Source organism: Engraulis encrasicolus, chromosome 15 (assembly GCF_034702125.1).
Source record: "Engraulis encrasicolus isolate BLACKSEA-1 chromosome 15, IST_EnEncr_1.0, whole genome shotgun sequence".
Lineage (NCBI taxonomy): Eukaryota > Metazoa > Chordata > Actinopteri > Clupeiformes > Engraulidae > Engraulis > Engraulis encrasicolus.
In genome coordinates this window covers 37,698,464-37,717,907 of record NC_085871.1, presented here as the reverse complement: position 1 = coordinate 37,717,907, position 19,444 = coordinate 37,698,464, and the positions used below count along the sequence as shown (strand labels likewise).

The 19,444-nt window shown below is 42.7% G+C and overlaps 2 protein-coding genes and 4 non-coding genes across 6 annotated transcripts; 5 read left to right on the top strand and 1 right to left on the bottom strand.

Moving 5' to 3' along the window:
• The first annotated feature begins 469 nt into the window (after positions 1 to 469).
• On the top strand, positions 470 to 633 carry LOC134464852 (U1 spliceosomal RNA). The gene has a single exon (XR_010038058.1). It is a non-coding gene; the product is annotated as a U1 spliceosomal RNA (small nuclear RNA).
• A 970-nt stretch (positions 634 to 1,603) lies between these two features.
• LOC134464856 (U2 spliceosomal RNA) lies at positions 1,604 to 1,794 on the top strand. Its single transcript, XR_010038062.1, has one exon. It is a non-coding gene; the product is annotated as a U2 spliceosomal RNA (small nuclear RNA).
• Positions 1,795 to 2,728: 934 nt separating this feature from the next.
• On the top strand, positions 2,729 to 2,892 carry LOC134464851 (U1 spliceosomal RNA). Its single transcript, XR_010038057.1, has one exon. It is a non-coding gene; the product is annotated as a U1 spliceosomal RNA (small nuclear RNA).
• A 1,706-nt stretch (positions 2,893 to 4,598) lies between these two features.
• Positions 4,599 to 4,789, top strand: LOC134464855 (U2 spliceosomal RNA). Its single transcript, XR_010038061.1, has one exon. It is a non-coding gene; the product is annotated as a U2 spliceosomal RNA (small nuclear RNA).
• Positions 4,790 to 12,880: 8,091 nt separating this feature from the next.
• Positions 12,881 to 15,270, top strand: LOC134464036 (uncharacterized). Its single transcript, XM_063217483.1, has 2 exons — positions 12,881 to 13,407; positions 13,949 to 15,270. Exons 1-2 carry the CDS (start codon positions 12,997 to 12,999, stop codon positions 15,086 to 15,088), a joined length of 1,551 nt encoding a protein of 516 aa, XP_063073553.1. The 5' UTR covers positions 12,881 to 12,996; the 3' UTR covers positions 15,089 to 15,270.
• Positions 15,271 to 15,364: 94 nt separating this feature from the next.
• On the bottom strand, positions 15,365 to 17,475 carry LOC134464039 (uncharacterized). The gene is made up of 2 exons (XM_063217485.1): positions 17,005 to 17,475; positions 15,365 to 16,558 (listed from the first exon to the last, which is right to left on the bottom strand). Exons 1-2 carry the CDS (start codon positions 17,396 to 17,398, stop codon positions 15,504 to 15,506), a joined length of 1,449 nt encoding a protein of 482 aa, XP_063073555.1. The 5' UTR covers positions 17,399 to 17,475; the 3' UTR covers positions 15,365 to 15,503.
• Positions 17,476 to 19,444: the final 1,969 nt, after the last annotated feature.

The following is a 19,444-nucleotide window of genomic DNA, read 5'->3' as shown; positions in this document are numbered from 1 at the left end:
ACATGGGGGAGTAATGCTTTAACATTTGTCGCAATGGCGCTAAATTTAGAACAAAAGTCAATCAAGACTCATAATTATGGCAGACTCACTCTTCCACACACAATGAAATGACTTGGTGCTTTGTTGGCTACACATTCAATCTTTTTATTTGAATTAACTTAAGGTGAATGCAGAATGGAGGTAGATAATGGTGTGCCCTTTCTGGTTGCCCCACGTTAGCTTGTTAGCTTTTAGCCTATTGCGGAGGCCCATGGTGATGATCTACCCCACCCCCTATACTCCTTCACCATTTTAACCTCATTTAAAGTACAAGATAAGTCAATTAAAGTGTTGACTCCAATAGATCTGTGTTTCTTGTCATCGTGGCTTTGAAACCTTGTATTGCAGTGATGCATAATAATAACAGCATTGCCCTTCTTGTGAATTGTAGTGAGTAGAATGAGGTCCTGATGGTTGGCAATAGGAAATCATACTTACCTGGCAGGGGAGACACCATGATCAAGAAGGTGGTTCACCTTTGGTGAGGCTCAGCCATTGCACTTCGGCTGTGCTGACCCGAATGAATTCCCCAAATGTGGGAATCTCAACTGCATAATTTGTGGTAGTGGGGGACTGCGTCCGCGCTCTCCCCTGATAACATTGTGGAAAATAAACAGAGATCTAGAGTAGAAGTTGTGGTGGGGATGAAGTGGAATGCTAAAATGTAACACTGGATTTTGAAATTGCTTGGTGGCGTTTAATTTTTGTAGTTTTTAGAAGAGAGGTTATAACCTTGCCGCAGCATGAAGTAACTTAAGTTTATATATCTTTTGTTTTATGTTGTAGTCTCGTAGTCTGAGAAGGTGTTCCCAGCTAAGCTGCAACACATGCAGTGGTGGGGAACTACAATTTGTCAGGTCTATGGTCTGTTAACTTGATCTAGTGGCTACATTGCTCAGTGAAGTTTTATGATTTTCTAAAATAACTTTTTTAATGGTGAAACATGAAGACTATTCAAAACAGTAACTCAGCATTGTACGCCAAGTTGCAACATGCATCTCCACTCGCTCACACAGACATACAGCTGTGTGCTAGACTAGTTCTACACCTTGACACATTAGTGAATAAGCTTATTTGGTTGTGGTTTATTTTTTTACAGACAGGAAATGCAATGCAGTGTTCTACCACATGGGGAAGTAACGCTTTAACATTGGACACAATGGTGCTTAAAGTTTAAAACAAAAGTTAATCAAGGCTCCCAATTGTGCCAGATTCCCTCTCATACATAGAACTAACTATATTTTGGCTACACATTTGATTTTTAGAGCTCAAGTAAGGTGTATAGTAGGGTAGTATTTGCTTTTAAAAAATGGTTGCCTGTGATTGGCTCCCTCAATACTTTATGGTAATGACTTCTACTATGAAGTTGGTACATACATTGTTTCTGCCTTATTTAGTATACTATCTTAAGACTTGCTAAACCAGATAATTGATGACATAAATCATACTGGTTCCAAATGAATATTCTTTACAACATATTATTAATTGGGGAAAAATGTCTTTACTCCGTCCTTGTGTATTCTACATCTGTGAATCCACCCCTTTTTCCGAGCTGACGGTCAGTATCGCTTCTCGGCCTTTTGGCTAAGATCAAGTGTAGTATCTGTTCTTATCAGTTTAATATCTGATACGTCCCCTACCCGGGGACCATATATTAAATTGATTTTTGGAACAGGGAGATGGAATAGGGGCTTGCTCCGTCCACTCCACGCATCGACCTGGTATTGCAGTACCTCCAGGAACGGTGCACCCCCCCTATTGTTGTCAATGGAAATGAGTGACTTGGCAAATGAGGTGATAATGGGGTTACAGATCAGTTCAACAGTTCATTTGAGTGGTTATCAGAGACCCCCCGCTTAATATTTGGTGATATCCAAATGTGTTGAAAAGGGGTGGTTCGCTATTTTAGACATTAAGCCCTGTTTTTGTAACTTCTGAAGTGAATTAGATTTGTTCTCATCACACTTTTGACATTTGGTGCTGAACGGAGAAGTTGGGTATCAAACACTGCAGCTCCCCCCCACCTTTACATTGACTCCAATGGAGCACTCAAGCAATCGATCATAAAATGGCATTAAAGTTTCGTTTGAAAAGACATGGAACTCACTGCGTGGTCAGTGGTAAACGTGCTAGGCTACGTCTTAAACATTTAGTGACATATATTTGGTTTTGGTGTGTTTTTCAGACACAGGAAGTGTTATGCTCTTTTCTGCCACATGGGGGGGGGGGTGTAACGCTTTAACATTTGAGGCAATGGCGCTAAATTTAGAACAAAAGTCAATCAAGACTCGTAATTCTGGCAGATTCTCTCTTCCACACACAGTGAAATGACTTACTGCTTTGTTGGCTACACATTCAATCTTTTTGTTTGAATTAACGTAAGGTAAATGCAGAAAGGAGGCAGATAATGGTGTGCCCTTTCTGGTTGCCCCATGTTAGCTTGTTAGCTTTTAGCCTATTGTGGAGGCCCATGGTGATGATCTACCCCACCCCCTATGCTCCTTCACCATTTTCACCTCATTTAAAGTACAACATAAGTCAATTAAAGTGTTGACTCCAATAGATCTGTGTTTCCTGGTGGCATGGCTTTGAAACCTTGTATTGCAGTGATGCATAATAATAACAGCATTGCCCTTCTTGTGAATCGTAGTGAGTAGAATGAGGTCCTGATGGTTGGCAATAGGAAATCATACTTACCTGGCAGGGGAGACACCATGATCAAGAAGGTGGTTCACCTTTGGTGAGGCTCAGCCATTGCACTTCGGCTGTGCTGACCCGAATGAATTCCCCAAATGTGGGAATCTCAACTGCATAATTTGTGGTAGTGGGGGACTGCGTCCGCGCTCTCCCCTGATAACATTGTGGAAAATAAATAAATAGTTATCTAGAGTAGAAGTGGTGGTGGGGATGAAGTGGAATGCTAAAATGTAACACTGGATTTTGTAATTGCTTGCTAGCATCTAATTTTTGTAGTTTTTAGAGGAGAGGGTATAACCTTTCCGCAGCATGAAGTAAGTTTATATATCTTTTGTTTTATGTTGTATTCTCGTAGTCTGAGAAGGTGTTCCCAGCTAAGCTGCAATACATGCAGTGGTGGGGAACTACAATTTGTCAGGTCTATGGTCTATTAACTTGATCTAGTGGCTACATTGCTCAGTGAAGTTTTATCATTTTCTAAAATAACCTTTTTCATGGTGAAACATGAAGACTAAACAATAACTCAGGATTGTACGCCAAGTTGCAACATGCATCTCCACTCACTCACTCACTCACTCACTCGCATAGACACACACATACAGCTGCGTGCTAGACTAGTTCTACACCTTGAAACAGTGAATATTTGGTTGTGGTGGACTTTTTTACAAACAGGAAGTGTAAGTCTGTGTTCTACCACAAGGGGGAGTAAAGCTTTAACAATGGACACAATGACGCTCAGAGTTTAAAGCAAAAGATAATCAAGACTCTCAATTATGCCAGATTCCCTTTCATACACAGAACTTACAATATTTTGGCTTCACATTTGATCTTTACAGCTCAAGTAAGGTGAAGATGTATAGAAGGGTAAAGGGCTCTGCATACTTCACGTGCGCATTTTGTCGCGTGTGGCGCGAGAACCATTAATGACGTCATCACTTGCGACAGACTATTCATACTTCAGAAGGCTTTCGCTCGCATTGTCGGAAGTGCCCTCTGCTGTTCATGAGAGAAACGGCAGTTTCTTTCGCAACTCGCAGCGTGAGTTCTACGGATGTATAAAATAGAAAGCCAAACACGGCTGCTGTAGGGCTACTGAACGTCTGACTTGTGACTTACCACATTGAAACATATATTTTTTGTTGTAGCCTACATTGCTCTCACATGGTCTTGGAATGATCTGGCAATGTTCTGGCGGCAGAATTTTTAAATATATCGCCGAACACGTGCTTCTGAACAAAGTAAACAATTGTTTCACTGAACAACATTTAAGAGAGAAGATAAAATAACTCTCTATGACATTTTATTATCCTTAAAATGGTGCAGGATCCATTCTGTAGTAGCCTACAGTAGTTGTAGCCTCTCTTCGCAACTCCTGCTTTGTCTGCCTGCCTGCATGGTCGCTGGTGGCGCACGACATGTTACAAAAAATGTGGGGTGCACGACGTCGCGACACGGCAGCTCGCGCCACGGCGTGTGACGTCATTTTGGGTCACGTGATGGCGCGAGTGAGGTCGCGAGTGAGGTCGCGAGTGAAGTATGAAGGAGACTTACACCAGTCACGCCAAGTATGAATCCCCCTTAAGTTAGTTGATTTGCTTTCTACAATGGTTGTCTGTGATTGGCTCCCTCAATTCTTTATGGTAATGCCTCCTACGTTGAAGTTGGTATTTACATTATTTCTGCCTTATTTAGTATTCCATCTTAAAACATGCTAACCCAATTAATTGATAACATAAATTGTACTAGTTCCAAACAAATAAGCTTATTCTTTACAACAGATTAATTGGGGAAAAATGTCTTTCCTCCGTCCTTGTGAATTCTACATCTGTGAATCCACCCCCTTTTCTGAGCTGATGGTCAGTATCGCTTCTCGGCCTTTTGGCTAAGATCAAGTGTAGTATCTGTTCTTATCAGTTTAATATCTGATACGTCCCCTACCCGGGGACCATATATTAAATTGATTTTTGGAACAGGGAGATGGAATAGGGGCTTGCTCCGTCCACTCCACGCATCGACCTGGTATTGCAGTACCTCCAGGAACGGTGCACCCCCCTACTGTTGTCAATGGAAATGAGTGGATGGGTCAGCAAGCGATTCTCTTTAATATGCAGACTCCCAGTTTTCATAAGCTTATTCTACACCTCTCCTTGAATTAAATGATTGGGTTTTACTTTTCGGAGAAAGGTTGAAGGTACAGGGGAAAGGTAAAGCTCAATCATTTAACTCAAGGAGAGGTGTAAAATAAGTGTTTTTATTTTCTAAAATAGGACGGTATCACTTTTAAGGTGCACTGTATAAATTTTTTTTGTAGTTTATTTCCAGAATTCCGGCTGCCCGTGCACAAATAGTACCTTTTACACAAACACCACAATCAAATTCTAAGTATATATTTTGACCGGGAAATTTGCACTTTTCATACATGAAAAGGGGGATCTTGTCCATGGTCCGCCATTTTGAATTTCCAGAAATAGAAAACTAGCTGCAAAGCTTGCTGTACTTTGGTGATACTAGTAAATATTAGTTCATGATTTAGTAAATGTTCATGAAAAGATCAAATCTGGCATTAGGCAGTTTAGTTTCAATGAGCATCATAGTTGCAATACCTACTATGGCCGCCCACCATCCTACACAGTGCACCTTTAAACCCATTTAATGCGCCCTGTAACACCCACCAACGTAATAACTTCCCACCAACGTAATAACTTCCCACCAACGTAATAACCCTGCCAACATAATAAAAAAGTGTGCATTTCAAACGTAATAGCCCGGCCAATGTAATAACTTCCTGCCAACGTAATAATTCTTGCCTCCTGCCAACGTAATACACAGCTTCCTGCCAACGTAATAAGAATTACGCTGGCAGGAAATTATTACGTTGGTGGGAAGTATGACACCCACCAACGTAATAACTTCCCACCAATGTAATAACCCAGCCAATGTAATAAAAAAATGCATTTCAGACATAATAGCCTGGCGAACATAATCATTTCCTGCTAACATAATAATTCTTGCCTCCTGCCAACATTATAGAAAGCCTTCTGCCAACTTAATTACGTTGGCAGGAAATTATTACGTTGGTGGGAAGTGTAACACCAACCAACGTAATAACACGTAATAACCCTGCCAAAGTAATGAAAAGTAATGAAAATAGCCCTACTATACACACAGTTTTGAACAATAATATAAAGAAATAGTGATGGCGACAAAGTCTACATGAAAGTGCAACCTTAATGCCATTAAACTTAAAGGGTTTGTTTAGTTTTGTATAAATTCCTTACAAAATTTTACCCATTTCTTTCAAGGGCAGGAAAAATACCCTATATGTCATGTACCCCCTTCCCCTGTTTGCTAAACTGACTAAAAATGCACACAATGCAACATTATATTATTATTATCATGTTATACTTATTATCATAAATATCTTGTAATGTGTCTGTATGCTGGTCAGGACCTAAATAGCTGGCCTATTCTCATACACTTGGTCAGGACTTGAAAAGCTTGCCTATTCTAATGCACTTGACCTTCTGCAATTTCCAGCTTTTTGTCACTATACATGGGTTCTCAATACTCAAGAAGGACGCCAGAGCCCTGAGTACCAGCAAACTGAAAAGATGTATGGAGAATCGGGATGACTGGAAGCAATGATGGAAGGCTCGTCTGAGGACGACCTAGAGAGGCTGCGCAACCCTGGCTGCGCACAACTCAACCTCTGATTGTAGGAAACCACTGTCTGTCAAAAAATTAGCTCACGTGGTTGACTGCCAGTGTCTTGCCCGGGGGGCAACCGCTATTCCGACATAGCGCTATTCCGACAATCCGCTGTCCCGACATGTCGCTATTCCGACTGCCGCTATTCCGACACTTTTTATCCCCACGCATCATTGCTTCATGATGACATTCACACAGACTATTTTTTATATTGCAGCAGGGAATATGCATGAGTCTCGACACCAACAAGGCGATTGCGCTGGAGAGGGCTTACTGGCACGCAGCAATTTATTTTTAAAATATAATTTGAGCGGGTTTTCACATGGCATGTGAGCGGTGTGCCATTGAAATTGGCAAAAGCACACACGACTGTCTATTAATGTAGTCTATTTAATGTAGCCTATTTAATATGGACTATGTCGACCACTTAAGACTTATTATGAGGAAATAAAAACACCAAACTGAAGCCTATTTTCCCCTGCTGCGCTGGTCCGATATCCTGCAGGCAAACTGTTAAAGCAACAACGTTGCCGACCTAGAGCTCTGGTATGATGCACACAGAACTTGACTTTTAGGTTACTTATTATGTCTAATGTAATATGGCAAAAAAAACAATGGCATAACGGAGGGTCCCGAGGCAACACTGCTATTTACTTTTTTTCCACACACCAACTCGCTTCGACTTGCAGTGTCCAATAGTCTAGACACATTTTTCATATTTGTGAGTGTTAGAAGCATTTTTTAGTAAAAGTTGGGAACCTATGTACTTAACATAATTTAAGTGTGCTGAATTCAACTAGACTGGTTCCCAAGCTGGATTTTGAGGTTTTGACAGTTAAATTTGAAAAACAAAATGGCTGCCAAAATACGCTATTTTTGACAGAGCATTTTTACCAAGTATTGCTGTACTTGGAAATAAATGCTCTTTTCTAACATTTTGTGTCCCATTAATGTTTCTTGATGAATGTATCTACTATAGAGGATTTTAAAAAGTATAAAATAGCTTCTAGAATGCTAATAATGCTAATATTGTAGGCTAGGTGTTAGCCTAAACGTTTTAAATATTTAGCTTTTCTAATAAGATATTTGTAGCCTATGTGTGTTTATATGGTTAAGAAAATTGATGTAAGTATTTTAGAAATACTTTGCATAATTCAAAGTATTTAGTGTTTCCAAAAAAACACTGAAAGTTGCTATTGGCTCTCTGAAAACTGTCCAGAAATCGTTAGATGACACCATGATGATATTACATATAACGTACATTTTGAAAAATGTTCAGACATATTTTACATATTCTATCAGATACTATTGCATACATTCCAGATAGTCTATACATGCTACTCAGCCTGGTTGTTAGTGGCCAGACATCTCTTGAAGATGATGGAATTGGTGGCAAGGAAAAACTTCCTCAAAGAAGAGTTCTGAATGAGGCTAAAGTCCTTGTTTATTGTGTCAGTGATGGCAAAAAATGGACTCCGAAACATGTAAGTCTTGCTTGTACTCTTCATCAAGCTATTGGGTAAAATATCTAATATGACTATTCAATCAGGCAGGTCATTGTCTGAGTTACGACCAGGTCCTCCAAGTCCAGATCCTCCTTAGCTGAGAGCACTCTAAAACACTGAACCAAGAGAGTGGTGCCATTATTCCAACAAACATTGTGGCAGATAAATTCATCCACTACACATGTGATAACATTGATATCCTGGATGAAACACTTGATGGGAAGAATACTTTCCATGCAACACAAATGGCAGCATGGCAGAGAGGCCAACCAATTGATGATTGTGTTAAATATATAGAGGTGTCTACTAGACATACATTAAATGTGCCAAATGCCCTGATGGAGCTACATCCTCTCTGGATTACTCATAGGACATTCAAGCCAACTTTTTCAGCACCCATTGCTTAAACATGCTTTGGAAAATCTGGAGAGGAGCATAGGTATGCTAGACAAGCAAAGGCTACGGATCTAGCTTTCTTCTTGCACTGTCAAAACTTAGACATGAAGATTTCTTGGTCAGTGTTCAATCAGTCACTGTCATCAAAGGAACAATTATTTGCCAATAGTCCTCGCTACTGCACACGTTTTGATACTTTGAATACAAATGCATTGTCATATCTTAACATTTTGGACAGGAACAGTTATCACAGTTGACCAAGCATTGTACTGCAGACTTAAAGAGTTAAAGTGGGCAATTTCAGAATAGAACAACAGATGAATACCTCGCCTAGGAGGACTTAACTTGTCAATCAACTTCCTTAAGGCCATAGGAGAACATATGAATGGATCTGGACTGACCAATGTATGGATGGTGGATTGCTTGGATAAGGCCCTGTTGAACTTGTTCTGGCAGGAAAGGCATCCAACAAAGCCATGGCACACAAGTTTGCTCTGCAATCCCTTTAGGGTCTTCTCATGCCAAGTCTTCTCTACCTGCCTTGCTAGGATGGCTAATGGTGATGATCCTCAGACAATTAGTGAACTGATTTCATTCCAGTATCAGGAAAAGGACAGAAATCTTCTGCATGATATTGCTGAGAGTCAATCTGATGATGTGAACTGGTGGCAGTATATGGATATGGTTACTGTTCTGCTGCAATACACAAGAGAACAACGTGAAGCTACCTGGGATCTGAATTTTCACTCTTTCAGCCTAATGTTACCCTACTTTAAGCGGTATGGCCATCTTAACTATGCACAATGGGGCCCAGTGTATCTACTTGATGAGTCAGCTTCCAGAACCATTTTGTCTGAATTCCAAAAAGGCCACTTTGTGGTCAAGAGATTGGCTCACAAGTTTAGCCAGATTCTGATCAGGCTATGAAGTGGGTAAATGTCACAGGCAATAAAAGAGCATAATTGTGATCACTGAGACAGCCTCAGCTTTGTGTAGGTGGACACTCTCTTTTAACCTGAGATCACACATTGCAGATCAAACATATGAAATGTACAGTGTCCTCCCCATGGCAGCAAGAAACTTCACAATGACGGAATCTACTCACGGCAGATTAGAAACAATACGGAGTAAAAGTTCTTTACAAACATTTGTGCGTACCCGGTTCCTTGGACTCACGTCTCCTGACTGAGGTCACGAGTACCCTGAAGGACACGAGTTACGAGAGCTTGAAAAGTACTAGCCTGCTCTGTCCCTTTGTTCTCTTGACTACGGTCGACTGCTGGCAAAGAATTTCAGTGGAGTCAGACTCTGACTCCCCCCTGGCAAAGTGCTTCGATCTCCCGCCTAAGGTGGACGACTCTTTATCCCAACTCCCTGCCACCACAGAGAATCTCATACAGTACTGACCACCACCCTAGTAGCTGATGTGGCTTCCCCAGCTCGAGCAGCTGCCTTGGAGCCCCTTGGGCATCACGGCAGGCCACTGCGCTTGGCACGAAAGCGCACCCTGTCACCAGGCATGGCGCGCTCCAAAAGTCCTGCATAATGCTAGCCTGGTGAACCAGCGCCACCCACTGGACGGCAAAATGTTTTGTCTACGGGTGGGTCTGGCCTCGCATAATGATTCAATGAAGCCAGAATGCCATGAATCTGGCAAACCATTTACAACGCAAAGGTGTGTTTTGAATCAAAGCGGGCAGGGTTTTGAGGGAAGGTTGTTCTCATCAACAATCTTCGGATGTATTATGCATCGAGGCCAGACTAAATTAGACATCCACATTTAGTCTGGTTTATCAGGCTAGCATAATGCACCACGAGCGCCTTCGCCTGACGCCTCCCTTTTTCCCCTCCTGCAAGGAAGCGAGATTTCTCAGGGTTTGTCCCCCCTTAGCCCACGGGGCTCAGGGGCCTCGGCTGAGAGCCCCTCCTGCTACTTTCCCCTCTCCTGCAGGTTGGAGTCTGGCAACGGACCAGGAGGAGGACATACTCCAGCCCAGGGGCCACCTGCCCCTATGGGTCTGGCAAGGGAACATTTGAACCTAACCGCTTTTCTGGATAACGTTATCAGGACAATTAAAAGGGCCAGGGCCCAATCTACTTTGACACTGTATAACCTGAAGTGGTCTGTCTTCCAACGCTAGTGTGACCAACGCGAAAGTGTTCAGTACCGATGGTGTTGTCCTTCCTACAAGACTTATTCGGGGGAGACTTTACCATTTAAGTCTACTTTGCAGCGATTTCATCGTGCCATGTAGGATTCGGTTCCAACACTCTGAGTGCCCATCCACTAGATACTTACGCCCCGTGCTACATCAGACGATACCCTCCTGGGATATCTCTCTAGTACTGGAGGCTATATGTGGGGCCCCTTTCGAGCCCCTCCAAGAGGGTTCTCTCCAAATTGCTTTTGCACACCACCTTTCAGATCCGTGGAAGAGAGGTGACAACACAACTTGTGCCCTGTGCACGCTTTACACATCTACATGAACAGGACTCACTCTTTTAGGAACACTGAGCAGCTGTTTGTGTGCTTCATCAAGCCCTCTACAGGGCTCACAGTTTTGAAATAGAGGTCTCCAAATGGTTGGTTCAAACCATTGCCCTGGCATATGAGTCCAAGGGTCGCCAACCCCCGGCTCAGATTAGGGCTCACTTTACTAGTGCAGGTCTCTACATCTTGTCCTCTCTTCAAGGGTGCAGCAGTTTCAGAGGTGTGCAGAGCGGTTGGTTGGGCCAACCCCGCCACCTTTGTCCTGTTCTACCGGCTAGATGTGACCAAGTTGCCACAGGAACATAGGGTTCTGGGCAGGACCACTGATTGTCTGTAGGGTGATAGGAACGCTATCCTTACAGGATGCTCTTGGAGTTCTGCCTAGTTTGGACCAGCATATGCGAACGATTCGACTGAAAGAGAGCATTAGGACATGAATATGTCTCCGTTCTCTGAAGGAGATGAGTGAGCCATCTCTCAAGACAACCTTATTGACGACAGCCGAAGAGATGTTTGGCATCAACGTGGCTTAGTTGCGCGCAACCATTCGGTTTTGACAAAGTGGACATCCTGCCCACACAGTTGATTGGACCTTTGGCGTGATTGCAAAGGTCTTCAGCTAATCGTACAGCTGAGAGTGCGCTCCCATAGAGATGGCTCACTCATCTCCTTCAAAGAACAGGGGACATATTCATGTCCCAATATTTAGTCTTTTAGATAATACTATCTTCTTTGCCTCTCTTTTTCCTTCCAAATCTTATTGAATGACAATTTTGTATGATAATGTGCTTCATGGAGGCTATTGCTATTGAATGCCAGTTTACGAGAATATCTTATTATTAGAACGGCATAATTATAGTATTTTTTTTATCTTTTTGCCATGACAATTTGCCTTTGTGTAAGTGTAGGAATACATGATAAATGCAAATATGTGAGCATTGCACATTTATTTCCATGGAGAAGTGGTACTTTCTACATATTCTGCCCAAAATCAAGAATTTCGGCGGCCATTTTGTTTTTTGCCCATTTCATGGTCAAAAACTCAAAATTCAGCTTGGGAACCAGGCTAGCTGAATTCAGGGTACTCTAATTGTCTTAGAAAACTAGGTTCCCAACTTTTACTAAAAAATGCTTCTAACACCCTTATAAAGGGCCTTTTTCTGGAAATGCTTCTAGACTATAACTTGAAAACACCTTGACACTTTAAAAAGAAAAAGAAAAAAGAGTTGTGCGCGATTCGAAACGCATCGGTGCCTGAGCACCTGTGCAATAAAAATCTAGCTATGCGATAGGACAGGCGACGGCTACATACCCAAATACGGGAGCCGGCGCGGCCACCAAGTTGGTCGCTCCACACAGTCGCACCGCCGTAATAGGCCTCAACTCCACGGAATACCTCTCCCGCGAAGGGCCCTACACGGATTCGACTCAGCGACACCAAACACAACAAAGGCACACTTGCCACGAGCACACAATCAATCTGCCGCTTCCCTACGAGGGGGCTGTGCCAATCTTTTATAGATGTGCCTAATATTGCCAATTGGTGCCTAATGGTCACATGGCAGACTAAATTATGCGGCTTAAAGGATTTATCCGGAGTTGGAACAAGTTTGCCTGATTTTTGCATGTTTGGGATGAAATACAGTCACTCTAGAGCAAAATCAAGGCAAAAGGATGCGTTTTGAGAAAGTTTGATAATATCACGTTAGCCTCGTTAGCCATATCAGCTATGCAATATGAAAGATGCGGGCATCGTTTTTCGGCGGTTACACACATTTCAAAAACACAACATTTTAAAGTCTTGCACAGCTCAAAACAACGTCACACTTACCTCGTAATATGTTGAGGGTATCCACACATAAACCAAAGTGTCCAAAGTCCTTCATGTATTCTTGAAAGGTCTGCAGAATGTGTTTTGTGAACCTACTACCTTGAGAATATCTAAATTACGGTCAAGACAACTATTTGACACTAAAGCCCACCAAGTAGATTGCCGAGTGCGTCGCACCATCAGCTATGATTATAGACAAGTTTACGTCACAAACACTGGGTGGCGCCATTACTCTTCTAAATGCATGGAACTTCCGCCGGAAAAGGGCTGCACAGCGTTTTCCAATGTAAACAAACCTTGACAGCCCACACTTAGACCGCACGCTAATAATGTGGGAACACAGTTTAAATACTTTAACAGGAGATGGCGTTACTATCCCCCACCCGGATTATGTGCAGAACTGGGAGGATAGTATGACAACATGGCCGAACGTAACGTATGGAAATATTTGTGCTTATTTCGTGGACTCCCTAGCAACGGATGGAAAAGCCATGGACAACTTAAAAGCCTCCGAGGCATATCAGTATTTGCACAGTCAGAAAGTTGGTCGCATAATGTCTTACAAGCACGAACGTTTTGTTTATTTGAAAGCCGATGTTGAACCAAGTCAGTGCTTGAATAGCGCCTGGCACAATGCTTGGGTGCTAACCACAGAAGCGGGAGACATCAAAACAGCTGGATGTACGTGTGTCGCTGGACCTGGAAGATCTTGTTCCCATGCAGCTGCGATCCTGTGGAAGGTAACTATTTGACCATTGTACTGTCTCTAGGCTTATATATCTTTTTATGACTTTAATTAGTTGAACTACATCATATTGACTTGGTTAGTGTACGTGTGTGATAGAGGATGATCATGATAACACATAGGGTTACAACTTACCACCTCTGTCTGAAAAAAAAAATCTTGGACATTTCAAACTCAGTCGACCTCTTTGCTTGTACACAATGGTAAGCTATCCTGAATTCATTGTCCAGGAAAGTTTTTTTTTTCCTGGAAAAATTGTGCGCGTGTGTGAGAGAGGATGATCATAATAACACATAGGGTTGCCACCTCTGTCTGAAAAAAATCCTGGACATTTCAAACTCAATTGACCGCTTTGCTTGTACGCAATTGTAAGCTATCCTTCATTCATTGTCCAGGAAAGGTTTTTTTTTTCTCCCCAGGATAGGTCATTAAAATTCTGGACAATCAGTAAAAAATGTGGACAGGTGGCAACACGAATAACACATTTCTTAACTCATTACAATACTAATGCCCTGTTTTTAAATATCTTTCTCTAGGTAGAAAATGCTGTGAGACAGGGCAAAACCGGGCTCGCCTGCACAGACGGACAGAACCAGTGGAATGCTGGGTCTAAAAGAAATGCTGGACAGAGGAAGATGAAGTATGTGAGCTTCAAGAGACATAAGAGGACAGACCTCTACCAGCTGCAATCAACTGCACAGCCATCCTCTTCCTCTCCAGAACCAGCACAGGAGGTGAGACTCTTTAGAAGTCATGAAGAGTGGAGGAAGAACGCACTTGCCTCACCAATGGCAGCACTTTTCAATTGCCCTGGGGATAGCCTCCTTCAGCTCTGCCTTAATGCCGACACCACCAACATCACTGATCCAACACCATGCCCACACCTCCATCTCCTAAGCCATGATGAGCACCACACACCACTGGCTTGTGAAAAATGCAGAACTTTTTACAATAAATACATTGATATGCCCACACCCAAGTTTGAGGAGATTGAGAGGGCTACCAAACAACAGAGCAAAGAACAGGTTTGGCATGATGCAAGGAGAGTGCGCATTACAGCAAGCACAGCAAAAAAGGTGCCCATTCGCTTAACCACAGCGCCTGAGAAGTTTTTGTCAGAGCACTTACATCCATCCTTCCGTGGCAATGCCGCAACTCGCCAAGGAGCAGAGGGGGAGGAAGTGGCAAGGGACCATTTGGAAACTCTGGGCAACCGCATTGAGTGTAAAGGGTTAGTGGTGTGTAAAATGGAGCCGTGGCTTGCAGCATCACCCGATGGAGTGATTAACAAAGACACTCTTTTAGAGATCAAAACACCAGTGATGGGAAACAAGTCAATGGATGAATTTTTGGCAACAAAGGGCTGTGAAATCACAACTGTGGCAAACGGCGATAGGGTAGAATACCTTATTGCCTCTAACGGTCAAAAGGGCTACTACATGCAGGTTCAGCTTGGGATGTACTGCACAGGGCTTCAGCACGCCAAGTTGGTCATCTGGAACAAAACGGAGCACCTAGAAATAGAAGTACCCTATGACCAAGACTTTGTTGAGGAGCATATCCCAAGGTTGCGCACATTCTACTTTTCCCACATGCTCCCAAAAATTGTTGATGATTTTGTTGAGGGAAGGTTACAGTTCTGCAGTAGGTATCTCAGCATTGTAAAACCAAAATAAGCTGCCTTATGTAGATGCATAAGGGTGCCTGCCAGCAGATGTCTGGTGTTTAGAAAATGTAATATATTAATGAATGTGATATATGTTTGTTGTACAGACTTGAAAATAAATGTTGATTAAATTTCAAATCATTATGAAACTACAATCATGTGTTCCCCCATCTTCTTTAGAGTGTTAAGCTTACAATTTCTTCTAACACAATTCATTCATAGTACACTCATCCTGGACATTAATAACAAGATTAATTAAATGTTTTGAGAAAATGAAACGAATGGCTTCAACAAGAAATACCATGTATTTAATTCTTACATTAAAAAGTGAAGTACAAAACAAGACCACACAATAACATCACTATAAAAATCATTTACAATATTAACAAATTACAATATTGTGCACAGGGATACAAGGCAAAATTCTAAATCTCATTAGGCATTCTGATCAATGGGCTTCTCAGGTTAACTAGGCCAGCACAGATGATCAAGATGTTGTCCAGTTTACATGCCATGCTGATGGGAACGGTCTGGGATAAAATCTTAAAGACCTTTAGTCTCTGGATTGCTCTTTCCACATGTATACGGACATTGGCTACTCGCCTGGTTCGCGTTATCTCCTCATTGGTCAACTGCTTACGCCTGTAGGTGAATGCAGGGATGTTCAAACTGACCTTTCTTTCACTAAGCAGGTCTCGAATGGTGAACCCACGGTCCGCCATGACCTCATCACCAGCCCTAAGATAATCAAGGAAACCACTGTCCATGGTGATGAACTTATCGCTGCTTCTGCCAGCATATGACTCAGATATAAACATGATTAGCCCATTAGGGGCCACAGCGACAAGATATTTAACAGTATTGCGTGATTTATACTGACTGAACGTGTCACTCCTCGAATCTTGGTTTGTTGCTCTCTGCATGGCACTTTCGGCACAGTCAATGATGCAGGTGGTTCGGGGATAGTTCCTCTGAAACGGTAAGGGCATGGTGGCACGAATGGTCTCTCTTGGAAGCCAGGGGATCAGGACTTTGAACTGTTCACCCATCACACAAATCCAGTGACTAATCACAATGCTCGCCATGGATGTAGACACACTGAAACGGTGAGAAATATCTCCTAATATTAAATTTAGTTTTAGCTTCATCAAGGTCATCAGGATTTGGTCTACAACAGGAAGGGTAATTGATGGCTTACTGAAAGGCAACAACGCCGTCACCATGGTGAAAAATTGAACCATGCGCACTCCTGTATACAGCCGAGACCTGGAATCATCAATGACTGTGGTGCTAGTCACAGTAGGATCCTCGCACTGCGTGGCCTTATCTACTTTAACAGACTGATATGTTGAACAGTATGTGTGGTCAGTCAGTGACGGATCCTCCCACTGGGTCTGGGCATCTCTGTATTTTGGTGTGGCAGGCTCGGTCTCGCAGGCAGGCTCTGTCTCGCAGGCAGGCTGACAGGTTTCAGGAGCATCTAAAAAGGGGAAGAGAACACAAGTAGCTGACATTAATATGTGCAAAAAACATAAGCTTATACTCTAAGTTGAGTAGTAGTCATCTATCTGAAAACATCAGCTGCATAAATTGTACTACAACATTACACTGTAGGCAAATTGTAAATTACTTTGACAATACAGAAGGCGTGCACATTAAAATGTTACTGTTACTGAGAGTTACTGTATGCTACGCCCTACAAACTTCAGGTGAGGTGATTTGACAGCAAATGAGCAAGTGAACAGACACTCAGTCGCCAGGTCTCCCATCTCTCCCCTAACATGAACAGGGCAATTTAAATATGAAAGTCCAATGATGACTTGATACACGGATATGTTGCTTACCCTCATAAGGTTAACAAGTTCATAATTTGTTAACATTTGCGCTAAGCGGAGCTAGCTAGCATGCTGAGGTTGCTGTACTTACCATCAGATGGAAGTCTACGTTTCTTTGGGGGGGCAGGGGTCCGGTCGGTGACTCGCCTCCTCTTCGGCTGGGTTAAGCGACTGTATCCCAACCACAGCTCTGGATACGGATTACCCTCGGTTGGCCTCTTGTCCACAAAGTGATGAGAACACACAAACACGTTGCGGGGTGGATTCTTTAAATTTAATGCCTTCAGCCAGGCCCGTGATTCTGCGTCGGCATCAGGCTTGCGAAAGAAAGTAAACAAAGGAGGGCATGGACATTCCCTCTTTGTGGCTGGTTTGTGGTCAAAACACTCTCGACCTAACCACTCGTTCAGGCGTTTCCTTGAGTTTGTGCAGCCAACCACTGCACACGTAGTTCCCGAACCACTTTTCCTCTTGACATTTTCCATGACAATGACCTTTTTTCCCCACTGCGTCGAACACGATCAAAGCTAACTTTCAATCGGAGCTCGTTAGAACGGAAGTGGCGGGCATATACAGGGGTAGTTAAGGAAGTAAACCGGAAACGGGTCAAAAACTTGCGTATTTCCATAGCGAGTAACCACAGCCAGAAATGTTCTAAGCTATGAGATAGCCGTCTCTCATTGGCTCCCATTATAGCCCCGTTGGCGCACGCAGCCAAGTAAAAGATGAATGGGAGCCTATTGGGCTAAATGGCTCAGCAGGGATTTGTGACGATTCTGTTCTCTGGTTTGTAACGATGTGTGCACATTCTGTACCTTATCATGGAAGTTGTATTAGAAGTGAAGTTAAAGGTTCCTGACATGGCTTTGTTCTCCCAAAGACGTGTTAGTTTTGTCCTGCAACACGCTAGCATTCGGCTAATACCTGCTGGCCGAGGAATCTCTGCGACTATTCACGACCAGAGCTGACGAGAGACGTACTCTGACTGATCCTCCTAGCAGAGACATCTACGGTCACACACCTCAACCCCCACCACCGTCCAACATGTTAATTGAAGGTGCCCAAATTCTTAAGGATGAGCGCAGTCATTTCCTTTACCCCATGTACACATGCTGCTTTTCCACCACCTTAAATGCAATAAATAACAGGTGTCCGCAACAATCCTAACATAACTTTAAACACATCGACATCTGAAGTCAGACTTAAAACTACAAAACAAATGGCGTATGCCGTAAAGTCGATTGTCACGTGCTATGTCATTGCTATAGTTGAAATAAGGGTCATTTTCACGAATCTAACACTTGACAAGATGCAAACGTGTCGGCAAATGCTTTCACTTACTCATATCTATCGAACGCGACTTCATTGTTTCCAGGGAAAAAATCACGCGGGCAGATAGTTCTAAGAGAAGCGTACAGCCCCATTGGCACCCATTCATTATTTACTTGGCTGCGATAACATAGCTGCAGTGCCACTCCTGGCCACACCAGCTAGTTGTCGTTCTTGTACAAGATTCCATTTTCTTTGCCACAGCTGATGGTGCGACGCACTCGGCAATCTACTTGGTGGGCTTTAGTGTCAAATAGTTGTCTTGACCGTAATTTAGATATTCTCAAGGTAGTAGGTTCACAAGACACATTCTGCAGACCTTTCAAGAATACATGAAGGACTTTGGACACTTTGGTTTATGTGTGGATACCCTCAACATATTACGAGGTAAGTGTGACGTTGTTTTGAGCTGTGCAAGACTTTAAAATGTTGTGTTTTTGAAATGTGTGTAACCGCCGAAAAACGATGCCCGCATCTTTCATATTGCATAGCTGATATGGCTAACGAGGCTAACGTGATATTATCAAACTTTCTCAAAACGCATCCTTTTGCCTTGATTTTGCTCTAGAGTGACTGTATTTCATCCCAAACATGCAAAAATCAGGCAAACTTGTTCCAACTCCGGATAAATCCTTTAAAGGCACACATCAGTATCTGCCACGGAAGTCGTGCAAGCAGGAGCCTCATTTAGAAGGTAAAAAAAAAGAAGAAAACCATGTGTAACACAAGGCTGATTGAGTTCTCTCTATTGCAAGCGCGTAATAGCCTACATAATAAGTAATATTACAGCAGAAGAGGGTGTCATTTTACAGGTAGGCTAGACCGGCTGTTCACGCATCACAAATGAACCGATATGGGCTATGTCCCATGCACGTCAGACTGTGGCAGAAAGTCATCCATTCAATTTACAAAGTTCTGTAGTTACGCGCCCAAGTTGGTGCTTTTTGTATAAGAAAGTCTCAGGATTTAAGTCTCATTATTTAAAAAAACATATTAATTATTTAAATTTAAATTTAAAATATGTCACAGGTGGGAGGTGCGCGTTTGAAAGCGGCACCCCCTCTTATTACCAACTCCCCCGAGGAACATTGTACACACCAGAAAACACCAAGACACAAGTCATTTCATTCAAATATTTATTTTCCATTTGAGAACATAGTCCTGTGTGCATGTGTGTGTGTTTGAATACAACCAGTCCATTC

Bases quoted from the DNA above. Each gene is read 5' to 3' on its own strand.
- LOC134464039 (XM_063217485.1), bottom strand. From the start codon at position 17,398: ATGGAAAATGTCAAGAGGAAAAGTGGTTCGGGAACTACGTGTGCAGTG. The intron at 16,559-17,004 runs GTAAGTACAGCA...TCCCCTTTTTAG, and splicing joins ACGTAGACTTCCATCTGATG to ATGCTCCTGAAACCTGTCAG.
- LOC134464036 (XM_063217483.1), top strand. From the start codon at position 12,997: ATGTGGGAACACAGTTTAAATACTTTAACAGGAGATGGCGTTACTATC. The intron at 13,408-13,948 runs GTAACTATTTGA...ATCTTTCTCTAG, and splicing joins CAGCTGCGATCCTGTGGAAG to GTAGAAAATGCTGTGAGACA.